Below are 15007 nucleotides of genomic sequence, written 5' to 3'. Positions count from 1 at the left end.
CCTGCTGAGGACCATGGCCTCAGATTTGCAGGTGCTAATCCTCACCCCCGCCGCTTCACAATCGGCTGCAAACCGGACCAGTGAGCGCTGCAGGTCACAGGCTGATGACGCAAACAGGACCACATCATCTGCAAAAAGCAGCGATGCAATCCTCAGGCCACCAAACTGTAAAGCCTCCTCACCACGACTACGACTTGATATCCTGTCCATGTAAATCACAAACAGAATTGGTGACAAAGCGCAGCCCTGGCGAAGGCCAACAGCTACTCGGAACAAGTCCGACTTACTGCCGAGAACCCGAACGCAGCTCTCACTTTGGGCGTACAGGGATTGGATGGCCCTGAGGAGAGGCCCCCTCACCCCATACTCCCGCAGTATATCCCTGGGGACTCGATCATACGCCTTCTCCAAGTCTACAAAACACATATAGACTGGATGGGCATACTCCCAAGCCCCCTCTAGGATCCCTGTGAGAGTAAAAAGCTGGTCCGTTGTTCCACGACCAGGACGGAACCCACATTGTTCCTCCTCAATCTGAGGCTCGACAATCGGCCGGACCCTCCTTTCCAGCACCTTGGAGTAAACTTTCCCAGGGAGGCTGAGGAGTGTGATGCCCCTGTAGTTGGCACACACCCTCTGGTCCCCCTTTTAAAAAGAGGAACCAACAGGATTGGATTCAGGAGTTCCTCAAAGTGTTCCTTCCACCGACCAACAACCTGCTCAGTCGAAGTCAACAGTGTCCCATCTTTGATGTATACAGCTTGGATGGTCCCCCGTTTCCCCCTCCTCAGGTGTCGGACAGTCCTCCAGAACTCTTTGGTGCCGTCCGATAGTCCTTCTCCATGGCCTCTCCGAACTCCTCCAACACCCTCTTTTTTGCCTCCATCACAGCCGAGGCTGCAGTCCTTTTGGCCTGTCGGTACCCTGCAACTGCTTCAGGAGTCCCCAGGGACAACATGTCCCTGAAGGCCTCCTTCTTCAGTCGGACGGCTTCCCTGAGCACCGGGTTCCACCACGGTGTTCGAGGGCTACCGCCCCTTGAGGCACCTAAGACCTTGAGACCACAGCTCATAGCTGCAGCTTCAGCAATGGAAGCTTTGAACATCGACCATTCAGGTTCAATGCCCCCAGCCTCCACAGGGATGCACGAGAAGCTCCTTCGGAGGTGCGAATTGAAGGCCTCGCGGACCGAGTCCTCCTCCAGACATTCCCAGTTCACCCGCACTACTCGTTTGGGCTTACCAGGTCTATCCAAAGGTTTCCTCCCCCAACGGACCCAACTCACCACCAGGTGGTGATCAGTTGACAGCTCTGCCCCTCTCTTCACCCGAGTGTCCAAAACACACGGTCGAAGGATGATACGATCACAAGATCAATCACTGACCTCCGACCCAGGGTGCTCTGGTACCAGGTACACTTATGAGCATCCTTGTGTTCGAACATGGTGTTAGTTATGAACAATCCGTGACTAGCACAGAAGTCCAACAACATAACACCGCTCAGGTTCAGATCAGGGAGGCCATTCCTCCCAATCAGGCCCCTCCAAGTGTCTCCATCATTGCCGACGTGTGCATTGAAGTCCCCCAGGAGAACAATGGAGTCCCCTGCAGGGATCCCTTCAAGGACCCCATTTAGGGACCCCAAGAAGGCGGAATACTCAACTGATATTTGGTGCATATGCACATATAACAGTCAGAATCCCCCCCCCCCCCCCCCCCCCACAGCCTTAAGGCGTAGGGAAGCAACCCTCTCATCCACCGGGGTAAACTCCAACACAGCGGTGCTCAGCCTGGGGCTTGTGAGTATCCCCACACCCGCCTGACACAACTCCGGAGTAAAACAAGGTCCAACCCCTATCCAGGAGTTTGGATCCAGAACCGAGGCTATGCGTGGAGGCAAGCCCCACCAGATCCAACTGGTAACGCTCCACCTCCAACACAAGCTCCGGCTCCTTCCCCGCCAGAGAGGTGACATTCCACGTCCCCAAAGCCAGCTTCTGCCGCCCGGGTCTGGTCCGTCGTGACCCCCTGTCGTCACTGCCACCCATATGGCAGCGCACCTGACCCCATCGGTCTGCCCTGCGGGTGGTGGGTACACAGGGGTGGGAAGAATTCACGTTGCCTTTTCGGGCTGAGCCCGGCCGGGCCCCGTGGAAGACCTGGCCACCAGGCGCTCGCTGACGGGCCCTCTGTCCAGGCCTGGCTCCAGACGTGGGCCCCGGGCTTCCTCCGGGCAGGGTCACATTTTTCCCTTTCCGGTTTGTCATGGGATCTTATGAACCATTCTTTGTCTGGCCCTTCACCTGAGACCTGTTTGCCTTGGGTGACCCTACCAAGAGTACAAGACTCCCGACAACATAGCTCCCAGGATCCTTGGGGCACACAAACCTCTCCACCACGATAAGGTGATGGTTCCTTGGAGAGTCTCCTGGACAACCTGTCAGAACTAATATGGATAAATGTGCAAACACCCCATGTGGTGCATCCTAGTTGTTTCTTTATTGTGCTGCAGTTTTAAACACATGTTGAGATTAAATTCAGCGTTTCCACTCCTTTAAGCTTGAACAAGTTGACTGGTGACTCCCTTTAGAACTTGGAGCATCTGCAGCCCCATAGTAGGAGACAGTGTGCATCATCATTTCAGTTCTGCTGAATCTGACCCTCCTCTTCACGTCTGTATCTCCTCCTGTTTTTATTAGGTTACTGTTTGGCTGTGGGAGGAATCACATTTCTTACATGTGTTAATTCAGTTCTGTAACAAAGCTGCATGAATGGAGCTCAGAGGAAGTCCTCCCTCACCGACTGTCACACCTAATTTAACTTCCCCTGCGTCATCTCTGATTTTTGACACTATCCGTGCCTCTGCTCTGCTCAGAAGCACGGACAGAAAGTAAATTTTGAGGTGTTTTTTTTTTCTATTTCAGTAGGTGGGTTGGTGGGGGCGGGGGGTCCTTTAATGCTGAGGCTATGATTGAGCAGAGAAACAAAAACCGACAGAAGCTGAATGATAGGCCTGCATCAGCACTTTACCCCCACCCCCCACCCCCATCCCCTACCCCCACCTGCATTAAGGTTTCTGTGCACTCGCTCATTCAAGTTCATTCTTTGTTCACTCCATCCATACGCTGACAGTGAACACAATATTTGAGATGCTTTGCTTTGTGACTTCAGTTTGGTGCACAAGCCTTTCAAATGCACAAAAACTTCATTTTCATTTCATACGACATTTAATGAATGACTAAAAGGCTACTTCAAGTTTGAATATTTAATAAATATTCATGAAATATCTTATTTCTGATCAAGTTTTTACACACATTAAATTTGTCACATATGTATGGAAGTATATGACTCAGACAAAATAAACATGCACTTTAATAAAGTTTTTGTTAAAACATCTATTTTAGCAGTGATTTGTACCAAACAGAAATTTATTTGACATGTGAGACTTGGGGAGCCATCCCAGTGATGTCACGCTGTATAAATGTGGAGGAAGTGTTTCACTGGACCATCAAATGATGAAGAAGAGCAGAAACCTCCACCGAAGCGCTGACGTCAGGAAGGCTGGCTCGTATAAAAGTAAGACATTAAAAGATGAAAACTGTCTCACTGTTAAAGAATGCTTTAAAAATATTTTTCTCTGCTCATGTGAGTATGAATTGGGGCTTGGAAGATGTGATCAAAGCCTGTTCGAGCTAATGGCCCTCAGGTCACATGACCAGCCCCGTTATAAATATCACAAAGTCAAAGTCTGCTCATAGATTTAGCTCCATTAAGTGTTTGTGTCAAGTGTTTTTTCTCCTTTGATATTTGGGCTGTGCCAACTCTGCATGGCTTTTCAAAATAAAAAAAAAATAAAAAAAATCATTTCTCATTCAATTTATGACACATTTAAAATGTGTTGCATGTTTGCAAGCTTCCTTCTATTCTATCCATAGCCTGCTGTGTTCCTTCAGAAAGAGGAACATCTTGTCAGCCGTGTCCAGGTCTGGATGACTGCTGGGGGAGCCCAGGAACCAACGCAATGCCCGGAAAGAGAGCGTTCCTATTCCGTCCTCTGCAGCGAGCACGTTCCAAACAGGAAGTGTGTTTCCTCCAAATTGTATTGAGTGCAGTATGCATTACTTACAGTGTGATACACACTGTGTGTATAATGCTCTGAATGCACATGCATACGCACAGAGAAGACAAATGGGATTAGAGAGTGTGTCTGCAGGCTGTGACAGAGTGTGTGTGCGTCATGCCCGCTGAGCCAGATTAGACTGAGCTTCACCTCCACCTTCCAGGTCCATTTTGGGTAAGCAACGGTTACATCCATAAAACACACATTCTCTGTTAAGTCTGTTTCACTCTCTCCTTACATCTCTCAAGTGCCTGATCCCTCCTTCTGTGTAGACATACATAAAAGATCTTTTTCATGTTTTTATCAAGCAGATTTAGAAACACTGACAGATGCACATACCGGCTCTCTGCCTCGTGTATCAGGGCTTCATTAAGGCACCTACAGCCCAGCTCCCGTTTCTCTCCATCCATTGTTCTGCAGTAGAGGACCAGAGTGACGGGTCTCCATCTCCTGGGGGTAAACACCAGAATTAAAGGTTAGGAGATTTCACATTGTTTTCCTCTGAATCACTTCTCATATTCATGAAATAAGTAAACATAAAGACAGATATATATATAGATGGATTAAACAGGTGAAAGCAGGACCAAAAGACACGAGGAGGGAGACGGACGAGGTGCAAAAGAGGGCAGGTCTCCATCGCGGCAGGATGGGCCTACCCGGGCTGCTGGTGGAGTCCTTCTCGCCCCTGCTCTGCTCCAAACACCATCCATATTTAATGAGGCCCTTACAAAGCCCTGGGAAAAGAGATGCTGGAAAGTCTTCCACGCCTCCACCTACGTCTTCCCTACTATTCAAATTGTCACCCATCAGTACTGTTCACTTTTATATTTCTCCCTCCTCTCCCGCTGTGAAAAATATCTCTCCTCTAACTGCTCTTTCGCTATTTTTGTAAGTGTTTCTTGCAGCTCCTTCAAAAGCACTACAGGGTGTTCTACAAGCATGCCATGCTAAGCTATTAGCCCAGCATGTGGCTACCTGTGAAGTTCTTAATTTTATATCTGCTCCTTTCAATAGAGATGACTGCTTCATCTAAACTTAGAAAAAAAAAAAAGTGAGCATCATCAGCTGTGAGGAAAAACAACAGGCAAATGTGATGTCATCCACTTTTTATATTGCATCCATTGGCTTTCAAAAGCAAACGGAAGCACAAGCTCTTAGCAACTGTGTTTGAACCCATGTGCAACAATATGTTTGATTTAAGAGTGCACGCATGTTTTTAATATGTGAACGAGTGGCTGGAGTTTGTGTATGTGCGCCCCGTGTTTGTGTGTGCGTTAGTCAGAGTGGTGTGTGCATCAATAATGTATCTGGATAATGCAACCGCTTCACTCTACCAGGAACAACTAACAGACAAGCAGACGTGAGACGGGGAATAAAGAGCAGAGAGAGAGGAAACACATGAGGTAGCAGAGGGGAAAGACGAGAAAGGGAAATGTGAGTGATAACAAAATGGACCGTGATGGGAGGGAAACCCAGAGAACATTAAAGAACGTCCACGATGTGTCACATCTGGGTGTCAATTTAATTCTGGATCAATCATTTGATGCTCAGTTTGAAGGCGTCACATCGTTCTCCTTTGGTACGACGCACCTGACGTTCCTCCTTTCCACAGTCCAGACAGTTTTATTTTATGATATCTAATTTTGATGTCATTGACAGACAGATCGATAAAGACTGATCGATAGACTCAGCCCAGGACACAATCTGTGACAGCTTCCTGTCGGAAGCAGCGCTGCAGTCTGCTGGATCCGACCACATCGGCCGGCCTTCCCTTCCCACAAGCATCAATGACCGCCGGCGGGGCGAGCATGTCTGAGTCCCAGTCCACTCCCCGTCCCTTCCCTGACCTTTCCTGAAAGACACTGACCAAAGCCGACTGGGAACAGCCTGACCCACCAACCCGGTCGGCTTGTCAGACTCAAATCCTTGCGCCCAACCATTTTCCTGCTTCTAGCATCAACTTTGAGGAGAAAATGTTCACAAATAGATATTATATATGTCCCAACTTACATAACAGTATTGCAAAAACAGAGCTTGATGGACTTTTATTCGACTCGGTGGACTGGTTGATTATATGATAAGAAAAGCCAATCAAACTATGGGGTGAATCGTTTAGTTTCTTTATGACATGCACTGTAAAACATGAAAGATCCATTTAGTTTCGTCCACTTCTCTTTAACTGAAAGCATTCAGTCAGATTTTGGATTCTGGACTCACTGTTGTAAGTTTTTGAAGCATAATCCTGCAGTGTCAGGTTGGGGTAACTTATTCTCTGCGTATTAACTCAACTGATTTTTAAGTCATCCGTTAAGGAAAAGCTGGGGATTTAGATGAAATTATTATCATGGATTTTGACATTTAGACATTCCTTATGTCAGTGGTTCTCAACCTATTTAGCGCCAGGAACTGGTTTAACGTCAGACAATATTTTTACAAACCGGCCTTCAAGGTTTGGCAGACAAATTTGACAAAATAAAAGCATAAAAATTGGTATTTTTCTGCTTTCTTTCTCTGTGAAGTTGTAGGTTCTTATTTTGTCTCCTCATTGACTGTTTTATGCAAATATGTTTGTTTCTTGTTGGTTTTGCTAGCTTGGGAGTTTCAGTTAAGCAGTAAAGTATTCTGTGTTAGCGGCTGGAGCGGCTCCTTGAAGAAGGTTGTCATGTGACCGAGGCAAGTGTCTTGATAAGCCTCAAGAGGGACTCATAGACAGATGCGGAGGAGGGAATCCACTCATTTAAAACAAAACATCGTTCAGGATCAGATCAGAACTAAAACAGAAATAATGTCAATTCTGGATTTTTTCCAGAATTGACCCACAGACCGGTACCAGTAACTTCACAGGGGTTGGGGACCACTGCCTTATAGAAACTTGATGTGTTGAACTTTAATTTGTTCAGCAAGGTATGTGTGATTTGCTTTTGAATTGGGGCAACTGAGAACACAAGTGACAAACCCTCTCCCCACATTCCACAGATGAGAGCTGAATCACCAACTAGTCGTCTTTGCAGACTTCTGCTTCAGGTTGAGCTGATTTTTAATGAAACACGTGTTGAAGTCTCAAAGAAGTTATCACAACCAGTTCTTGCATCTTTAACGTCTGAAATATCGCAGTTACATATTCTGGAAACCCAGTGTTGTCACTTGGAATCCCAATAAATCCATTTGGCTGAATCTAGAACTGTTTATTTATTTTCATCACGTAACTGTGTCACTGGTACATGAAATCAATTTCAACAATTTCCTGAATCATCTTTGCGACATTCTGTTAGCAGTGTCCTGTACGTGGACATTCAATTATATAATAAGTCCTATTTTGATCCAATACAAACTATAAATCAGGAATATGATCTGGAACTGAATACAATTTCACAACCTGGTGGCCCATGATGAATTATCACGTCACTGGCTCAATATGACTTCGTCTGCCCCGCCCCTCTTGACCCAACCTCCTCTAAAGGTGGCAGGGAGGGAACACAATCCAATTAGAAGCTCAAATCAAAGTCTCTCAGGCGCACACACACACACACGCACACACGCACAAGCACACACACACACACACACACACACACACAAACAAACTCGACTGTTTAACCCAATGACCTTCTCGGGTAGACATACTTAACCTTACACAGACACGTTTCTCAGGTCACGTTTGACCTTCTTCACTTGATTCCTTCAGGAGGGCGTGGTTTTATAGATGAGCTGTTTTTCAGATGAACTGTTGCCTTCTGGAACCAGTCGATTCAGATTTCATTGTAATTTCTAGTGAGACTTTGGTGTCAGGCAGCTGAGGGTTGTTTTGATTTAGGGAACACATTCATTTTACGTCTCCAATCATTCGATTAAGTGAATGGGTCTTTCTTGTAAAACACGAAAATAGGGCATGAGCTAATGCCAGCAAATCAGATTTATTCATGCATATCAAATGTCGCAAAGCCTGTTTTTGTTTATTTAATTCACAAACGCCTTGTTTGAATAATTAACGATCATGACTAAGTGAGTTCTACTCTATCCTGAGGTGGGCTGCCAATAGAATCACATCGCATAGGAATCCAGGGTCACACTTAAAATGTCACTTCTTGATGAACACACAAGCACACTGGTTTTACTGTTTTGTTGGATAATTTAAAAAGATGGCAAAATGCCAAAACGGCTTAAAATAGAGTTTAAGATATAAACAACTGGTTGGGACCGACATATCACCTTCCAGAGCATCTGGTTGATGTTCCACATCCTCCAATGCTCTGTAGGCTTTCATTGACTTACAGCCTGTGATGTATAGAGTCACATACACATCATTAATTTCTCATCTTCATCGTATGCGCGTCTGAAGGAGTGTAGACATGTTCAGCTTGACGGATGGTACAAAGCTGTTGACGATCCCGCTCTGTGTTTCCCTCAGTATGAAACTTGACAAATACATAGCATCAAAAATGGAGCCACGTCTAAATATAACATCATAAATTAGTAAAGTGTGGGATGGTCTTCAGAACACAGTCACTCCGTGTTTCTCGGCTTCCACTTCAATCGCAGGCAGTGTCTCTATATGCACATCACCCAGTATGCAACACCCGGCACACAACACCCAGTATGCAACACCCTATACACAACAACCAGCACACAACACCCAGCACACAACACCATGTATGCAACACCCTGTACGCAACACCCAGCACACAACACCCTGTACACAACACCCTGTACACAACACCCTGTACACAACACCCTGTACACAATACCTAGCACACAACACCCTGAACACAACACCCTGTACACAACACCATGTAAACAACACCCTGTACACAATACCTAGCACACAACACCCTGTACACAACACCATGTAAACAACAAACACCCTGTACACAACACCCTGTACACAACACCCTGTAAACAACACAATGTAAACAACACCCTGTACAAAATACCTAGCACCAAACACCCTGAACATAACACCCTGTAAACAACACCCTGAACACAACACCCTGTACACAACACCATGTAAACAACAAACACCCTGTACACAACACCATGTACACAACACCCTGTAAACAACACCATGTACACAATACCTAGCACACAACACCCTGAACACAACACCCTGTAAACAACACCATGTAAACAACACCCTGTACAAAATACCTAGCACAAAACACCTGAACATAACACCCTGTAAACAACACCCTGTACACAACACCCTGTAAACAACACCCTGTACACAATACCTAGCACACAACACCCTGAACACAACACCCTGTAAACAACACCATGTAAACAACACCCTGTACAAAATACCTAGCACACAACACCCTGAACATAACACCCTGTAAACAACACCCTGTTCACAACACCCTGTAAACAACACCCTGTACACAACACCCTGTACACAATACCTATCACACAACACCCTGTAAACAACACCCTGTACACAACACCCTGTACACAATACCTAGCACACAACGCCCTGTACACAACACCATGTAAACAACAAACACCCTGTACACAACACCCTGTACACAACACCCTGTAAACAACACCCTGTAAACAACACCCTGTACACAACACCCTGTAAACAACACCCTGCACACAACACCCTGTAAACAACACCCTGTATACAACACCCTGTAAACAACACCATGTAAACAACACCCTGTACAAAATACCTAGCACACAACACCCTGAACATAACACCCTGTAAACAACACCCTGTTCACAACACCCTGTAAACAACACCCTGTACACAACACCCTGTACACAATACCTATCACACAACACCCTGTAAACAACACCCTGTACACAACACCCTGTACACAATACCTAGCACACAACACCCTGTACACAACACCATGTAAACAACAAACACCCTGTACACAACACCCTGTACACAACACCCTGTAAACAACACCCTGTAAACAACACCCTGTACACAACACCCTGTAAACAACACCCTGTAAACAACACCCTGTACACAACACCCTGTAAACAACACCCTGTACACAACACCCTGTACACAACATCCTGCAAACAACACCCTGTACACAATACCTAGCACACAACACCCTGAACACAACACCCTGTACACAACACTCAGTACACAACACCTAACACACAACACCCTGTACAAAACACCCTGCAAACAACACCCTGTACACAACACTCTTTAGGTAATACCTAGCACACAACACCCACACAGCACATGTATTTTCTACACACGTGGCTGGTTTTGCATCTTTTAGCATCTACACACAGAATTGTGTTTCAGGAGGTTGAGGCATGATTCAGCAAAATGATCTGGAGCAACATTTCGCTCTAAAACGCAGTGTGTGTGTGTGTGTGTGTGTGTGTGTGTGTGTGTGTGTGTGTGTGTGTGTGTGTGTGTGTGTGTGTGTGTGTGTGTGTGTGTGTGTGTGTGTGTGTGTGTGTGTGTGGTTGTATGTATGACACACTCTGTTAGTGCTGTCATTCATTCTTCATCGGTAATTGGGTGTAGAACACACCGATCTTCCAGCTGTTTGGATCTTATGTGAGAGGGTTAGCTCCGCCCTCCTAACGCTGCCCCGTCCAAAACCCAATCCACCTCTGAGGATAAACTGAAAAACCCCTCAGTGTGTGTTCGTGTGGCACATATCGGCACTAAGTGGGCAGGAGAGTGTGGGGTTGTCTGTGGGTTCACCCACTCCCATTCCCTTAATGGCTTCACTCACATTGTTTGTGTGTGTGTGGGAACCCATCAGAACCCCGTACCATCCTGGGTGGGTTCGACATACACACGCCCCCTATCTAAATGCACACCCCACCTTTAACGGGTACAACTCCCGTGGGGCAGGTCGGCTGTGGAATGAGAGGAACCCTCACCCCCCGGTCGGGACAGTCGGTGTGATGTGTTCACGGACTGCAGTGTAGTTTAAAGCTGGAATCCGGCAGAAATCAAGACGCAAAAACTTCCAGGATTTCATTTTATCTCGATAAACGAAGCGCGACGCTGGTTTCTGACAGAACACAGACTTCCAACACACCTCTGGATGTAATTTATTATTATTATTATTATTATTATTATCGTTATTATTATTATCAATATTATTATTAATATTATTATTAGACTGCACATATAAATATATCGTTTGTAGAGGCGTGCCGGCGCTGGAAATCAGTTTGGACTCATTCCATCCGGTCGCGGTGGAGTTTGAGCGGCTGTACGGTGACGGGTTTAAGGTCCTTACCGGGCAGCGGGTGTCTCCTCTCTAATCCCCTCCCGAGCGCAAATCCAGCCGTCCCGACCGCTTTGAACGGAACTTCCAAAAGCACCGCAAGAAAACAAAGAAAAGAAAGAAAGAGAGAAAACAGCCGCACCTTCCTCCCGTAGCGAGAAGTGCGTTAAATTAATCCATGTCGCTGCGGCGGCACGAGGAGCGGCGCTCGAGACCCCCGGTAGCTGCGTCCCGCAAAGTGCCGGTGGCGGGTACGCGCACGGGTCAGGTGCACGCGCCTCGAGCCGCGGTAAACAGTCAATCACTGGAGTCTCTCTCTCTCTCCCCTACACACACACACACACACACACACACACACACGCACGCACGCACGCACACGCGCGCCCGAGCACGGGCCGCGAGCTCACTGATGTTGACACACCTGCTTTCTTACTCCATTTCGACAAGTCGCGTGTGTGCACGCACGTGAGGACCGGAAAAGGTAAAGAACCAACGTACCTAAATGTGACGAATGTGACGTCCAGGACATTTTGTGACTTAAATGTCCTGGTCGTAACGTGGACAACCGAAAATGAATAAATTTATTACAGCAAATCAAATACAAACTCGGAGCGGTAGCGGCCAGACCAACACAAGAAAAAAAGTTTCAATCAGCGCTTTTCCAATAAAATATTCATACCACAGATGGTGCCAAAGACCCTGAAAGTAGAGCTTTGTCATGGTGGGAGGCGATTAAACCAGGATCACAATAGCTTGAGACGGTATCAGTTTTCACAACCATTCAGTCTGGAAAATCATACAGACAGGATATTCTTATGGGAATATGAAATCGCATACAGATTGTTATATACAAATGATGACCTTTTGACCAAGTAAGGAATAAAATCAAACAAAGTAAATATGGAAATTTTATCCAATTAAGTTGAGATTTTAAAAAAATCTTGCAAGAATAGTTGGACGACAGTAACAAAAGGATCGGGCAGTCTGGACTAAACCATACACACCATTAAAGAGGAGCCAGAAACAGTTAATCACGCACTGTGGGAAAACAACTAATGTAAGGAGAAAGGCAAGAACTGGCAAAACAACAGAAACAACATAGAAAAAATTACTTTTTTGTGGTTTAATAGAGACTTTAAAAGACTGGAACAGGAAATAGACGTTACAGCAGACTGTACCAGTTTTCCTGGTGTTCCCCACTCCAGCCCAGTAGGAGGCACTGATTCTGCTAAAAGCCGCCCGCCAGCATTAAAAGAAGAACAAGGAGACTCTTTACTTCCGGGTTGCCACCAGGGCCCCGCTCTGTTTACATTTGCTGAATTCGAAAAGCTTGTGGATTAAAGCCGTTTATCGATGTCGTCGAAGGGTGTGTTGTGGTGGAACACCAGGTTGTCCTTGCTGTACGCCTTCGGCATTTGGACAATGCTCGGCTCGATCGGATACATGAAATTCTCAGGTCATTTGGAGGACGCGTCAGGTGCGTGACGCGTTTCAGTAGCTAACTGCTATTAGCATTAGCGTAGTCGGGAATTGTGACTTATTACTGTGTTGTTAGCGGTTTAGCCGGGGCTACTTCATGCTAGCATGGACTTGGTTCTTTTTCTCCAGTTGTAACACCTGGTCTAACTTCTCTGTTTTATTCCCTATTGTAGTAGAAATAGATTAACGTTAGCATTGGATTGTTTTAGCGGTTTCTGGTAAAAAAAACAAACAGGAGACATTAACCTATTCTCAAAGGTCAAACATATCCTATTCTTACTGTTACAGCAGCGGGAGAACACAAATAAAACATTACATCAGTGATTGTGTAGTGCAGTTTGCCACCAAATCATCCCTATAAGTGATCAGCTTAAATTACTACTACTGAAACTTTGACTTCTGTTCAAGCTATCAAAACTTTTGTTGTTACTCCTTCAATAGGGAAAAAAGAAGAAGAAATAGAAGAAAGAAAAGAGGAGAAGGAGGCGGAAAATTTAAGACAAGCTGTTCACGATAATGGCTATTTTAAAACCGTCGTTGTCTACAAGAAAGACTTCGTCCCCTACTCCACAAGGATCTCCAACTTCATATCACGGTTCAGAAGAGAGCCTGGGACTGAAGACAAGTAGTGATGTCATCAGGAAGAATATTTCTGTCATATTTCATTATGAATTCTGAAGGCCGAGTCACCTGTGGTTTGTCCAGAAGTTTGGTGCTGCCCGAGGAACAGTCCATTAGGTGGTTGGTGATCTGGATTGTCCTCTGCATCCAGAATGTTCGTCAAAGAATCTTCATCATTTTTGGGACTATAAAAGTGTCTTCTTATGTCCAGTGACTGGACAGTAAAGATGGGATGCTGACACACCAGAGTCTGAGCTAGATCCAGAAGGTTATTTATATAGTGTCACAGATATTTAGCCACTGCAAGATAACAGATTATTATTATCCAGTCTAACCTGAGATCAGATATGAGCTAAAATTAATTCAGTAAGGAGTCAAACTTTCTTCAGTGAAGGTGCAGAGGATGTTCCCGGGGTTCTAAAACAGAAGGCAGATTAAACAGGAAACAAAAGCTTCACATTTTTCTCTGGAACTGATCCTAAGATAATGACTGGACTGATCCTAAACGAGTTCCTGTCTGCCAAACTAAAACAGAATATATCCACACATGTTGTAAATGTCTCTTGGTTGTTTGTTTATACATGAAAGCTCAGTCATGTAAATTTGACCACATTTAACATCTCAAATGATTTCTTCAAATTCAGCTTTGCTGTTCTTAAAAAATACAAAACAAAAAGAAATAAATGTTTTTATGATTCAGACCTACATGAATATTGTTTTTTGGACATGTTACGGGTTCATCTCCTAAAATGTTTCTGCTGTTATAAAATGAATGATAGATGTATAGATTAACAGCCCTCTGTATGCTGTGACTCCCTGTGACCACATGGGGGCAGTGGAGTTCAGCAGATGTCTCAACACCGTTAATGGACTTCATCGAATTAGATCATTACTGTAGTTTACTCTAAAGTCACTGTTACTTTTCCACTTTTCTATCTTTTATTTTTAACAAAATCTTCCATGGCTTTATGTCAAAACTTAAAAAATTCATCCACAGAATGGTGTGCATAATTTATTGCACAAAGCATTAAAAATAAAAATTGATTGTATGAAACAAAGATAAAGTAACAGGAGTAATAAGATTGAAAAATACAGAAGAAGGTTACAGCTGTGGTCACATTCTCACCCTGATTTCTTTGGGGTTGGTACCATAGTGTGCGATACAGAGTGGACGAATGTAGGCGGCGATTTACAGGTCATCTCTCAGACATACGTCAGGCTGAGACAACTGGGGAGGAAGAGATGCTGCCGTCAAACCCATAACCCTCTGTTCTCTCTGCTTCTGCAGCTGCATTTGTGGGATTTTTTTTTTTTAAAAAGGTTTGTATCCCAAAATAAATGGCTTTAAGATAGAATCAAATAACTTAAAACAAGTGTTGGGAATTTTTTGAAATAAATAAATATTGGAAGAGAAACCACAGACTGTTTTCTTTTAAAGTATGACCTTCTGTAAAGTTAATTCTAAAGACTTGTGGAATTGTTGGATATTTCAATGCAGGGATGCATGATTCTTGATGATGCTGTTTGTTGATTCTGTAACCTGAAGATTTCCCAGAGGACTTAATGGCGGGTAGGTGAGA

The 15007-nt window shown here is 44.9% G+C and overlaps 2 protein-coding genes across 3 annotated transcripts in view; one reads left to right on the top strand and one right to left on the bottom strand.

The window, feature by feature from the left end:
• Positions 1-11574, bottom strand: part of LOC137600725 (FERM and PDZ domain-containing protein 1) — a 33374-nt gene extending 21800 nt beyond the window's left edge. Inside the window, exons 1-2 of one of the 2 annotated variants that reach the window (XM_068322495.1) lie at positions 11340-11574; positions 4459-4569 (exon numbers count right to left, since the gene is read on the bottom strand). The gene's annotated coding sequence lies outside the window, so the exon portion shown is untranslated. The remainder of the gene's footprint in view (positions 1-4458; positions 4570-11339) is intronic. The other variant, XM_068322496.1, reaches the window with a different exon arrangement.
• A 1022-nt stretch (positions 11575-12596) lies between these two features.
• Positions 12597-14132, top strand: LOC137600414 (small integral membrane protein 26-like). The gene is made up of 2 exons (XM_068322031.1): positions 12597-12804; positions 13248-14132. The coding sequence occupies exons 1-2, from the start codon at positions 12681-12683 to the stop codon at positions 13433-13435; spliced, it is 312 nt and encodes a 103-aa protein (XP_068178132.1). The 5' UTR covers positions 12597-12680; the 3' UTR covers positions 13436-14132.
• Positions 14133-15007: the final 875 nt, after the last annotated feature.

Source organism: Antennarius striatus, chromosome 8 (genome assembly GCF_040054535.1).
Source record: "Antennarius striatus isolate MH-2024 chromosome 8, ASM4005453v1, whole genome shotgun sequence".
Taxonomy (NCBI): domain Eukaryota; kingdom Metazoa; phylum Chordata; class Actinopteri; order Lophiiformes; family Antennariidae; genus Antennarius; species Antennarius striatus.
The sequence above is the reverse complement of the archived record's forward strand: the minus strand, read 5'-3'. Positions and strand labels throughout refer to the sequence as shown.